At 36.9% G+C, this 13,381-nt stretch overlaps 1 protein-coding gene across 2 annotated transcripts in view; it reads left to right on the forward strand.

Annotated features, from left to right (window-relative positions):
* The window catches only part of STK3 (serine/threonine kinase 3), a 137,903-nt gene that overhangs the window by 75,641 nt on the left and 48,881 nt on the right, over positions 1 to 13,381 (forward strand). For both annotated transcript variants that reach the window (XM_009891831.1, XM_009891832.1), the window contains one exon: positions 7,346 to 7,538. In XM_009891831.1, the coding sequence (XP_009890133.1) occupies positions 7,346 to 7,538 (193 nt within the window). The remainder of the gene's footprint in view (positions 1 to 7,345; positions 7,539 to 13,381) is intronic.

Below are 13,381 nucleotides of genomic sequence, written 5' to 3' on the forward strand. Positions count from 1 at the left end.
TGATTTCTTTTTTTTTTTTGTTTGGATTTTTTTGTTTTGTATTTTAATCCTGATCATGAATAGATAAATTTCACTGCTCCTGGAGATTCTTCTGGAGAGGTTTTGTGCCTTTTTAGCTCCATCAGCATTATTAAAGGAAGACTATAAGCCACTATATTTAGTACTGCAAAAATGTCTTATAATGGACAAGAGGATGTCCAGGTATTTTTGCTGTAAGGTTTATATTGAATAGTTAAACTTTTGAAAAAATTTGCCATTATAAAAAGATTAAGTAAAAAAGGATTTTTGTTCCTATTTCTAAAAAGATTTCTGTTTATGATACTTCATGCTGTTGAGATGCTTCAGTTCCCTAAGTTTTCATATGCTTTTATGATTCTAAAAAATAATCTGTGATAAGGTTTGTAATTAGGTTGAAATTTTTACTTTTGTTAAAACTGTTAATGTGATATTTGGTAGTAAGTACAACTTTTTCTATTGGTAAATATATACCTTTAATAATTTAGTATTGCTTGGTAAGCCTTGAGTGAAAAAAGTTTGGAAATAATTAGCTTCAATAGAAAAAGTGAAGGTACAAGTGAGTGAAATTAAGAATACTGATGGTGAGGTGAGGAGGAGGAATTTCCTTGTTGACAAATACAGTTTATTAAAACTCCATGTTTGGTAGTGACCTATGAATAGCTTTCGTGTTGTCACAATGCAGAACTAATCTTGTTCTGAACTGGTTTTAATAATAGTTTGGTTGTAATACAGACTTCCCATGCTTTGCAACGGAATTTCAATGCAGTACATCATTGTAAGAAATTCCAGATTCATTTGAGAGATGACACCAGCATCTTGTCCAGTTGTAGTCACTAAAGATCCCGATCAGTTAAAAGCACAAAACCAGCCAAACTAGGAAACAGCAGGATAAACTCTTACATTTCTTTATTTAACCAGAGAAGCTTTCTCTACCATGTTTCCTGAATTCGTGTTACTCATGTACTGCATGCTAGGAGACTGCTGAGCAACACGTAGGTGTGATTGAGGCTGGAATTCAGTGAAATTCTGGACAGCACAGATTTTAGTTTTTAAAGTGTACTAGGCAAGAGTGATCGATGGACCCACAAGTTATTAAAGGAAACCAGGATCAAAACCAGAAGAGTAAAATTAAAGCATTGGAACATTTGTGTTTGTCATTAAAAAAAACCCAACCCGAATAAACGACAAGCCTCCCCAAATCCCCCCCACTTCAATTTGAAATAATGCTTAATTTCAAAATAAGATCAAAGATTATATCTTTCATTTAATTTGGAACTTGTTTGGGGAACGGCCAGAAAAACAATAAAGCAATTCTTCTGAATGTTCATTTTTCCCTTCTGGAAAGGGAAAACATGGAATGAGTGCCAGTTTGGTATACTGTAGTGGATGAAGTCAGCAGTCCAGCATTCAACTATAAAGATAAATAACCATTACAGATTCCTTCTTCTTATGTATCAATCTCCACAGAACCCTGAAGAAATGCAGGGCTGCTTGTATGTAGTTCGCATGACTACACAAACCTACAGTTCAAATGATAATACACGTTTTGATAAGCCAACATGCAATGATGGCAGCAATTCTAGAAAGAATTAATGACAGTCCCTATGTTACCTTGTGTAGTAGCAGTGACAGTAATTCAAGCGTATATTTCATCATATCTTAATATCTAGAAATGTTTTTAGATTGTATATGGAATTAGAGTCAGTGTTCATTTGGAAAGTAATAGCGACCTAGCACATAAATTTTGGAAAATGATAGCTTAGAAGTGGATTTTTCCCAATGATATTGCTGTCATGTCCTCATAGAAGTGCAAAGGCAGAGTCATAACTAGAGAAATGCATATTTGATAACACCTAAAAGCAAGAGCAAATACTGATGTTAGTGTTAAGTAGAGTCTATCAGTGTTAAAGGTCTCTCATAGGCAGTGAATTGAGTCTAGATGCTATCGAAAAATAATGGTTTCAGTTAACCTGTCAAGGGCTTGAATTTATTTATCTAAACCCCTAAGGATTTCCTACGCAAAGCATGAGCAGTTGTGCTCATTACTCACTGGTACGTCTTTTGGGACCCATCAAGAAGAAAGGTGTAAAATGTTCTAACTATGGTGTTCCTTTTGTTAGGAAAACAGATTTAAGCCTAACAGTTACATTTGAACAAGTTTTCTATAGCTTTAACTCCCTCTTAAAGCCTTATATGTACTGTAATGGGCGCTCAGGTTATAAGTGACTCGCATAACTGAAAGTAAAATGGAGAGGACTGGGTGGTTTTGGAGAATTAATCAGATGCAAAGATTTCACAATTATGTGCTTAATTTTCAGGATCGATTCAGATTGTTTTCGTTCAGACGAAGAAGAGTCACATCCCTAAAATTGATTCTTATTTTTCGTTTTTACCACTTCCTGTGAACATTTTATAGTATGTGAAGTTGTCAATTGTAGCATAAATATATTTTTTGCTGTTCAAACCTTCATATTATACAGCCATAAATAAATGGCCAGGTCAAATACGGTCTGTATCCTTCCAGAGAGAGATAATAGAATACGGTCTTCATGTCTGTATCCTTCCAGAGAGAGATAATATCATTATAAATAGTGTGAGTGTGCTCTGAACTGGTTTTATGCCTGTTATGAGAGCTGCTCGTGTGATGAGAATGCCTTCTGACAAACTGACATGTTTTGATAGGTGCTGAGGTAATTGTACAGATTTTTTTAATTAAGCAAAAATTGCAAGTGGTGTATTCTACAGAAGGTTAATCCCAATATCAAAGTTTAAATGTTAGTTTAGGCATTACTAAACATGACCAATCTCTTCTCTTGTACATTTTTTGAAGTGTGATGCGAATTGGATGCTGAGGCTGGACAGCAGTATTATGGGAATGTAAAGTAACTCGTTGCCTGGCAGCTCGCAGGAAACATGTCTAAATATTTATTTCTGTGGATCTTTAAAGGAATGAGCTAACAAGCAGCTCTTCCTGTATGTTTTCTTTTACATTTTAATGTCTCTATTGTGTAAGGAATGCTTAATTATTTTAGAATATTCAAACAAGGAATTACTACTTCAGTCCTTTTTTTTTTTTTTTTTTTTTCTTATACACTTAGTGGTTGACAACTATCAACAACTTAGCCAACCATCAATAATCAGTTATTCCTATATGTTGGCTTATTTATTCATTCATACAAAAGTTTCTTTGGTTAATTATATATTAATTATGAGAAGTTGGTGTCTGTCTTTTGAGACCTTAAGAAATAATTGCTATAATTATTCCTTTATATTTCTTACAATATTTATATAGTTATTTTATAGGAACTAGTGAGTCATTTGAGTTATTCTATATTTTAAATCTGATACACCAGGCTGTATTTTCCTGAAGGTTTTTATATTTACTTTCATGCATCTTTCATGTGTTCATGTATACGATGTATCTATGTATCTGTATGTATATATGTGTAACTTTGACAGTGTTAAAACTTTTGTTTTTGTAGCATTTTTCCTACAAGCCAAAGAACACTTATCATATGTGCTAATTAAATTTGATTGCAGTCCTTTAAGTGTCCTTAAGTTAGAAATATGTAAAGATTACTTTTTCGAGTGAAATATAGCTATCCAAAGGGCATAAGAGCATATTGTTAAAACCCACAGCAATTTAGAGCCAGAAACCGATTATAGGAAGAGTAAACAGGGAGGTAATTGTGAGCAGCAAGTTGTTGTTACTAGCTGTATCAATTAGAAGGAGATAGAAAACAAGCTTCAGGGCTGTTTTGTGACATATGTCTATTTAATTTGACAGGATTTGAGTTAAGTCTTTACCTGTTTTGCTGATGGGTCTAAGCTTAAATGTGTGCTCAGTATTAAGCGTATACTCAGGTTGTAGTTGGGCTTTGTACATGTTAGGAACTTCTACAAAATCCTTGTTCTTGACCAAACTATATTATGTGTTTATGTAGCTACTACAGTGCTTTTACAAAAAGATAGCTGTAACTACAGCCACGTTTTTCAAAGGTGATGATGAGGTGTTAATAGTAAATGAAATTATTTTACAGGATACTGAATTTTGCCAGCATGTAAATCTTCTTTTCATGTATTGCAGCCTAGTTAGCTGTCTCTGGTGCCCTCTAGTGTTCTTTTTACATGCACAAACCATAGTTAAAGATAATTTTAAAGGCAAGCTGCCATATTTGCTTGTCTTGTTTAGTTTTTTTCTTTATCGGTCTTCATCCCTTTTTTTCCTATGAATGTTAAAAATGCAACAGAATAATGCATTAATCTTTATCATCTCGGCTCATTTGCTGTCATGATGTAGACTCGAGTATGACATGCAATGCCATCTTTTCTGAGAAAACTTCTCGTGTGAGGAAGACATCTTTTATGTTACAAGCATATTGTGAAGTCTTGTGTGTTGTTTACGCTGAAGCCTTTTTTTAATTGGCTGTCCTGATAATCAAGTCTCTATGATTGCATTTTCATGCTTTAAGGGTTGATTTTGTTAACTTTCTAACTTACTCTGGTAAATAAGGAGTTCTAAACAGTTAGTCCCCTTGCAGGGTATTGGTCATGTTTTACTTGTACTTACTTTATGCTGTAATGTTGCTCAGAGTTTCTGTAGTTTAATGTATTTTCTGTAGTTTAATGTATTTTCTGTAGTTTAATGTATTTTCTGTAAAACTTCAAGAGATACTAGTGCACTCACTCATGCACTCTTTCTTTTGCTGTCTACTGGTGTATCAGAAACCCCTGGCAAATACAAGTTTGGTGCTTATTACTTGTGCACAAGAGAACAGCAGACAGTTTAATTCCAGAGTTAGCTTGTTTTATTGCTTGATTCTTGGATCTGTCTTCATAAACAGTATGAGAACATGACACTTGAGCTTTAATACCTTATATTTTTTTCATGGTTAAAATTGAGATTGTGTGTGTTTTTATTTGATCAGTGAGTACCCTTTTTAACAACAGATCAGTTGTTCTACATCAGTATTTACAAACTGTAAAGCATGAATCAGAATTTGTATGAAGGAATCACTTTCATCTCTTGTGTCGACGTGCACATACATAACTTGGATCCACTGGATATTTTTATAAAGTTACTTTTTTCAGATCCAGTATAGTCTACTGCCATATTAGCTAAATCTCATATTTGTGAGAAGTACCGGAATGATAGTTCTGGAAGCAATCTGGCTTAACACACAGAATTAATTATTTTGGGGCATGCACAGACCTCCCAAAAAACTTTGTGTTGCCTCTCTCTCAGTACATCATTCCTGACCTAGGGAAAACACTAGTGATCAAAATTTGTAGCACTTAATAAGGGAAACAGCAGTACGTTGTGAATCATTTTTGCATTGTATTGCAGTACTGAGAAGCACTTGGAAATAACTTAATTGTTCTGGCAATGCAAAATGACACTTCTGGACTTTACTTTACAAGTAGCCTTGTTAGAAAGGGAAAAATATAATTTGTAAAAACTACTGGGGCTAGCAAGAATGTTGTGGGGAGCAAGGGAAGTAAAGAAAATTAAAGTTGCCACCAGGAGGAGCAGTACTAAAATATTCTAATTTATTTACTGGCACAGTCCTCTAGTGCTGTAGCTGTAAACTATCTGTATCTTTGGGAATATCATAAAATTTTAAGGGTAGGGTACTAAATATAGTATTGTAGAATGCAACTGAAAAACCCAGAAAGAATGCAAATGAAGAACTTTAATATTACAAATTATAATCTAGAAAAGGATGATTCTTTTGGCATTTGAAGTTTTAATCACAGATTTAGATCTGTTTCAGTATGTTATGCTGTTAGCTAGACTCTGAATCAAAATTAGATCTGTTTTTCTGTCTCTTAGTTGAGATGTAATAGAATAATTTTCAGGAGCTGGTGTATTGGTATTGCTGTTAACTACAGTTCTCAGTATCTGCTTAGACCAACAGAGATACAGGCACTTAGGCAATGTAGCTGGGTCATGCACTTATGCCTATACTTGAGGCAAATTGTCTGCTGCTGTGTCAGGGAATAACATAACAGGAAAGGTAAGGAACGCGATCAGCAAGAAATGGAGAGTGCCAGACCTTCTAGGGTTTTGGGGCTTGGGTGAGTTTTTTAAATTTTGGTGGGTTTTTTTTTTTTAGTGTTTTGTTTGTTTGTTTACTTTTTGGGGTTTTTTTTTGTTGGTGGTTTGGGTTTCTTTTTCCCTGCTTTGGTAATAGACTTTACTTCTATAGAAAATGTGTATGGTCCATCACGTTATTCCTGAAATGCTGAGATGGCGTGCGTATAATCTAAATCAGACTTTGTAAAGTAGTAGGATTTCCTATTAATGTTTTCAAATATTGATATTGCATATGAATTTTATAATTCATTGACTGGACTGTCATTAGTTCTCTCTTTCACATTCCTGGCCCATTATTGTCACTGATTTAAAATGCTCTTGTATCTCTTAATGATATTGGCTCCCTCACCTACTTAGTGGTTAAGTATATGCTCTACAGATATTTTTCTGCATAATTTGAACAAGGTATTTTGCTTACTCTTGTGACAGAGGTTCGTAAAGAGAACTAAATATATGAAGTAAGCCAAGTGGATTTTGTTTCTGAGACGGACTTCCAAAACTATTCTGGAGGATTTTTTAATACCTAAATTGAACAGGTGTCTGTCATCTGACTGCTGTGCATAATGTGAGATGCTAGGCGTGATACTTGGTTAAGGGTGATCAGCACAAATCCTCAGTGATAGTCCATTGCAAAACAACCAACTGCTTTCTAAAAATGTGGTACTGATTTTGGAACCCAATGATGTATCATGGAATAGTTTGTGTTGGAAGGGACCTTTAGAGGTCATCTACTTCAACCTCCCCTGCAATGAGCAGAGACACCTTCAACTAGATCAGGTTGCTCAGAGCCTGCCCAACCTGACCTTGAATGCTTCCAGGGATGCGGCATCTACCACCTCTCTAGGCAACCTGTTCCAGTGTTTCACCAAAAACTGGAATAATAATGGGTCACCAAACACTGGAATAAAGGTATAATGGTTCATGAAAATCACCGAGCTACCCAAAACTGGCTGCTGATGCAAAGTGGGTATGTGGGCCACGTTTCTGGTATATCCACCCTGCTGGCTGTACATCTTTGAGAAAGAACATTTTTATTCTTCCTTAACATGCAACATTTTTTATTTTGTAATTTCTGTTAAAGTTTTAAACCTGGAAGCCTAGCAGTACACCTAGGTCACATGAAAGTATAAAACTAATGAATAAGCACCTAAATGATTGCTTCTTAACTTTGGTTTTTTTTTTTTTTTTTTTTAAATGATCTGCTGCATTCTGACCAATGTCTCTTGATAGGATGAAGATGAGCTGGACTCTCACACCATGGTGAAGACCAGTTCGGAGAGTGCTGGTACCATGAGAGCCACAAGCACAATGAGTGAAGGCGCTCAGACAATGATTGAACACAACAGTACTATGTTAGAATCAGACTTGGGGACCATGGTAATAAATAGTGATGACGATGAAGAGGAAGATGGGACCATGAAAAGTAAGTTGTTAGGTTTTCTCATACTGTATGAGAAATATATCATCAGTGGCTTTTAAGTGTCAAGTTCTGTGGCTAAAACAGGAGGAGAGGGGTATTTGTGTCTCTAAGTGTTTGTTCTCTATAGGTTGTGGATAAAAAGGTGACTATTGTGGGAGATTCAAAGCAGAAGCCAGGTTTTGGTGCTTTGCGAAGTCTCTCTGGAGGACTCTAAAATTAGCTTTCTGTGAATTCTCCCTTCTACTGCTTGTCTCTTGCTTTTTTGCCTCCTGTCTCACATACATTTGGACCGGTTCCTTGGAGCTAAACTAAAGTGATGTGATTACGTGAGAAGCTGCTGCAGTGGTCAGTAGTCCTGAGAACTCGTCATGACTCTCCATGGGTTCAGCAATCAGTACGCATCTTGCTGCAAAATTGTCTTGTAACTCGTGATCAACTATCAGATTTTTATTTTATAACTGAATGTTATTATTTGAACACATGTTGGAATTCTATAATGCTTGATTTAAGGCAGTGATCAAAAGATGGTTGAAACCTAAGTAAAAAGTCGAAATTGACTTCAGCAGCATGTGAGGGAGCATGTAACAGAGGAAAAAAATTTGCAAATGTCTTAAAGTATAAAATTATAAGTTACACCTAAGTATGCATAAATAGCTGTTTGTTAAATAGTTAACAATATGTACCTACATATTGATGTGCTCATTATTTGGCTGAAGACTACTGCAGAATGAGGCCTGCTGAATTTAATAGAATTATTTGCTTGAATGGGCAGCATCAATAGATGAATCTTACTCAGGCTGTAGGTGCCTCATTTCAGTACAATGTAATGTTTAAGTCCAGGCAATTGTTTGGGGCATAGGGGGGAGGTAATAAATAAAGCTAATGTCTCAAGAGTGGAAATCAGTGCCAAAAAAATAGTTTTGTTGAATGCTTTATAGCATACATAAAGTTGCATTTGTGTTTGCACATATACACCTGTTGTAATTTGTGCAAGATTAGTTGGAAGTGCAAAGCAGGAATATGTTTTCTTTGTGGTTTAATGTACAGCAAATTGAAAGGAAGGAAGGCTTTTCTTGATCTTGTTGTTGTTTTTTGTCATTTGTTTTGTTGGTTTGGGGTTTTTTTCCTACTATTCTCAGCAATAAGATAGCAAATGTACCTGCTGATTAGTGATTAGTTTAAGTAGGATGATTCACCTCATGAAAACACTCAGTATGTGCTTTAATTTGTTTTTGTGCTGGATCAGAGTATTTGCCGATTAAACTGTGAGGCTAAAAGAGTTAGTACAAGCTATCTTGAACTCGTCAGTTTCAACAAGTTGAGGAAAAGATGAATGATGCAAAAAAAAGGAAAAAAGAAGGGTATTTCAAGCAAATTTGGAGTAAAGGATAATAAAGTAATTCTTAGTATGGAAGTATTATGAAGTAAGGTTTTGTGTGGCCTTTCAAATCACTTCAGGCTTGATAGCTATCCGTGTAGTTCTGTTAGTATGCCAAACAGATCAAAAAAGTGTCATTAGGTTTGCACTGCAGTCTCTTATCCATGTCCTATTTGTCTGCTATGTTGCTGGAGACATTGTTTTTAAAATGTACTGTTGTTTTCCATTTTTAATTGATTCCAGTACCAATCTGTAGTTAGAAAGGGAATTACCTTTCTACACCTTGGCATTTAGTCAGTATAATTCTTAAACCCATTCTTCCTTCTTGTCAAACAAGAATACATAACCTTTTGCACAGCAGGTTTCCTTCCCCTCCATCCCCCCCACAGGTGACTGTCTTGAGACCTGTACCTCCATCGAAGGAAAGCCAGCAAACTGGAGGTAGCCTGATGGCAAGTGATGGTTTCATCATTCAGCTGGGAGGCAACAAAACAAATATAAATCATGTCCACTGTAGCTGGTACTCCTCTGGTTCTGTGATTCACGTGGTATTGGCTGAAACAGGAGCAATAGCAAGTGACCTAAATAAGTGTCACCAAGAAGGGACATACAAATCCTTGGTCTTCCTGAGAGGCAGACATAGATTTTGTGCCTCTCTGTGCTTTAAAAAGACACGAGATTTTGGAGATTGGTTGCTTTTTCCAGTGTACCTTCATAGGCAAGGTGGACACTTTCTAGGTGTTTGTGTGGTTTGATTATAATATATCAGAACAGGTAGCTTAAAAGTGCTCTTTGATACTTCTGAATATTAGAACATTGCAAGCAAGAAGCTTGGAGAAATAAACTGAGTTAGGTAGGGAAGAGGGATTTCATTTCCTTCCTAGAGACACAAAATATTTGTGACAAACTACTTTTTTTTTGTTAATTGCTCTTGTGTTTAGTTTCATGTTTTGTTTCCTTCTGCCTTTTGTTTCCCTGCTCAAGGACAAAATGAGAAACAATAATAGGTTTTTATTTATAAATGCCCATGCTTAGAGGCCTCTGGGAGCCATGACAGAAAATAACTAAAACCATATTTTTTTCACAAATAGGGAATTGTGCCCGGATAAAATTGGTATTTGGAACAAAAAGAGGCCTGTCATCCTACCCCAACATACAATATACAGCCTAGCAATAAACAACATTTATGCTTCCTTGCTTAGTAGGCCTGTGCATGCTCTGAGCAGGGACTATGCAGTATGTACCTAGAAGGAAGGAAGAAAATGCACAATACAGAGAGGTGGGAGGACAGATCTTAACTTTAGGAGGCGTAACATAGAGTGGAAGAAGGAGTGGGATTGATGGAAGGTAGTACTACTTTTGTTCAGCTGCTCGGATTGTACTTATTTTCGTGTAAAAGCTTTTTTCTATCTCAATTCAGAGACTGGTATTCAGACCAGCTTCCCTGCATTCCCTTTGTGGCTTTTCAGCAAGGCTTAGTGTTAGGGCTTTTAGGGCTTTCTGGTTCACCAAGAGTACCTCCCCTTTCTCCTTTTCATTAACACACCTACCCCCTTTTTTTGCCCCCCGTCACGTTAAAGGTGTATTTGCTGTTTGCTTTGGGGCTGGAAAACAAGCTGCCTCTTCTTGCGATTTGGACTTATATTGGATTTCTAACTGTTACTTTAGGCTTCAGTGAAGCTTCTAGATGATTCATGGTTGGTAAAAGAGGAGGACAGTGAACTAATCAAGTGGCAGAATGTAGAAAAGTGGTCAGGTTTTTGTTTTATTACTTTTTGCCGTATAAGACATAAAATGTCTTTGGTTTAGTCTGTATAATTCTTAAACATTCTTTCTTCTTGTCAAACAGAAGAATATACTGTTTGGGACAGCAGGTTTCCTTCCCCTCCCTCCTCCCCCATAGGTGACACTCTTGAGTATTTCGAAGCCTGTTCCAGTCCTCGAGCCCTCTCCTGTGATTGGTAATAAAAGTTGTTCATTTATGCCACTAGTAGTAGTGTCTTTTACAAATGGGATTTTTTTTCAAAGGAAAAACATCATGTTGGCAATTCTGCTTCAAGAGCTGTTGCAAAATGCTAGCTTAACATGGATGATTTTCTTTGTTTTGTTGAAAGCTGAAATAAAGTATAACTCAGCTGGAAAGAACTAATGGGTTTATAATAGTAGTGTCATTGAGTGTTTTTTTTTTTTATTCTCCAGGAGGTGGAAAAATAGAACAGAAGTTATTAAACTAGTCTTACAAGTCTCGTTCTCAGGAAGCAAATTAATGTTTTGTACAGGAAGCTCTTCCCCATTAAAAAGCCCTTAAACTTGAGTACATAGTCCTTCAAACAGTCTGTGAAGGATTCAGCTGGTTGAAAAATATGTGGAATTACCATTTAAATGCCATTTGCAATTATTTCTGATGAAAAGGTATATTATAAAACAAATAAAATACTGAATGAGGCCTGAATTTGAATGAAGACTTCAGTGCATAAGTCACTATGATGTGAAAACTGCAAACTTGGTAACCACTCTGTTACACACCTTTGTGTAGTCAAACATTTCTTAGGTAAATCCTTTGGTAGACTCCCAGCTGCTCTGGCCTAAGGAACTGGTCATCTAGTTTCTGCCAATGCTTCATTGCAATTCAGAAACTAAGTAGACTGACTTCTCATTCTCTGAGGTGGTTGTCTAATAGGTGTGTATGAGCAACAGAACTCGTCCACTCATAAAAATACAGTGACAATTTCTGCTTAAAATATGGCTGAAGGAGGTGGCTGTGGCAGCTTTCTACATGGTCGTTCACTGTTCAGTGTGTTTGCCCGGAGACTGAGGTCAAAATTCCAGGCTCTCTTCAACCTTATTGTATTCAAAGCTTCTGTCTCCCATTTCGCAGAAATGTCACTGTGTTGTAGGCTACCTTGTGTGGTGAGAAAGTAGTGGTATGAATGTATGAAATATGAAGCCTAAGTAGTATATGTTGTTGTATAAGCTGTTCTAGCCTTTGTGGAAGAGGTGATAGTCCAAAGAAGGCTAAAAGCTGATTGCAGTACAGCTTCTCACTCTAATAGTGACAAAACAATGTATTTTGAGGGAATAAAGATACTGACAGGATCTTTGCAGAAGTACTGCTGACAGGAGAGCCCGGTCTCTTAACTTCACTGAAGAGGCAGTAGCTGGAAATATTCCTCAGTTGAGTGGCAGGTGGATATCCCCGGGATGGGGAAGGCTGTGGAAGCTTGTGCCTTTTGGAAAAATGAGGAAGGCTCTGCTCTGTAGATTTGCAGCTGTGGGAGAGGTCCAGTGTCCTGGTAGTAAGAGACTGAAGGACTTAGAGACTTCCTATAAGAAATTGTAAAAAAAAAATCCCAAACAAGCAAAATACTGCCACCACCACCCACCTGCTCCCATGAAATTGGAGACTCCCGTAGGAGATGGATGCCCTTATCTGCTAACCTTACTTGCTATCTAGGAAAAGTTATTTCTTGCCCATGGCCCAGCCCCACAACCTTGAAAGGTTGCCAGGGCTTGCCCGTTGCTTAGATTGTCTCCTGCTGCCCATCCATGGGGGCATATGCCAGTGATACTGCCAGAGGAGACCTTGAGAGTGACCTGAAGAGTAACTCCAGGGTTGTGAGGATGTTCTTGATCATGATGGTGAAGGGAAAGCCTTGGAGGAGTGGATGGATCCTATGGGTCAATACTTAGTTGTGCCTCTGGTGTTGTTGACAGAGGTTTGACTTTTATGACCGTGGGGTCCTCTCTGAGGATCAGGGACTGCTGTGGAGAGATGGGTTCCACCTGACAAAGTTAGGCAAGCATGTTTTTTGCAAACAAGCTGGCCCTGAGTTAGCCAGACTACCATGGGGGAATGTATACGTGGCTCAGACCAACACAGAGTATAGAAACTTAACAACTAACAACAGAACTCTCAAATGGATTTAAAATCAATTTAATATTAATATAATACTCTTCTGTTGGAAATACATCACTACAAAAGCATTTTTCTTTATAGATTACATCAATTGAATTTGATCAAAACATGCATTAGAATGGAATGTGTATTCCTTCTTATTTTGAAATGTGTGTTTAGAATTATTTTAGCTGTGATATGTTTTGAAACAGTGTAATAGAGTTGGTGTTGTGTTATGTCATTGCCTCATTATTTTTATCCAGCATACTTTTGGGGAAGAAATTCTCTTACATAACTATTTGGGGACATCCCGATTGGCTGTATTCCTGTTAGGGGTATTGCTGAGGTAGAATGTATGTTTTCAGTGTCCATGGCGGTCTCTCTGTTCCGTGGCTTGCCAGCAATTTCTCAGCCTGCTGGTTTTATTGTGACTTTCTTCCCAAAGCCATCCTGAAGTCCTGGAGTGGGCAAGTATGGGGATGATAAGAGACTTGTGTTCTTAAATGCTGAAACTGCAGCAAACATTTTTAAACATGATTATCTTGTGTTGAAGATCAAACTAAAATGAGAATG

This window comes from Charadrius vociferus, unplaced genomic scaffold (assembly GCF_000708025.1).
Source record: "Charadrius vociferus isolate BGI_N301 unplaced genomic scaffold, ASM70802v2 scaffold15, whole genome shotgun sequence".
Lineage (NCBI taxonomy): Eukaryota > Metazoa > Chordata > Aves > Charadriiformes > Charadriidae > Charadrius > Charadrius vociferus.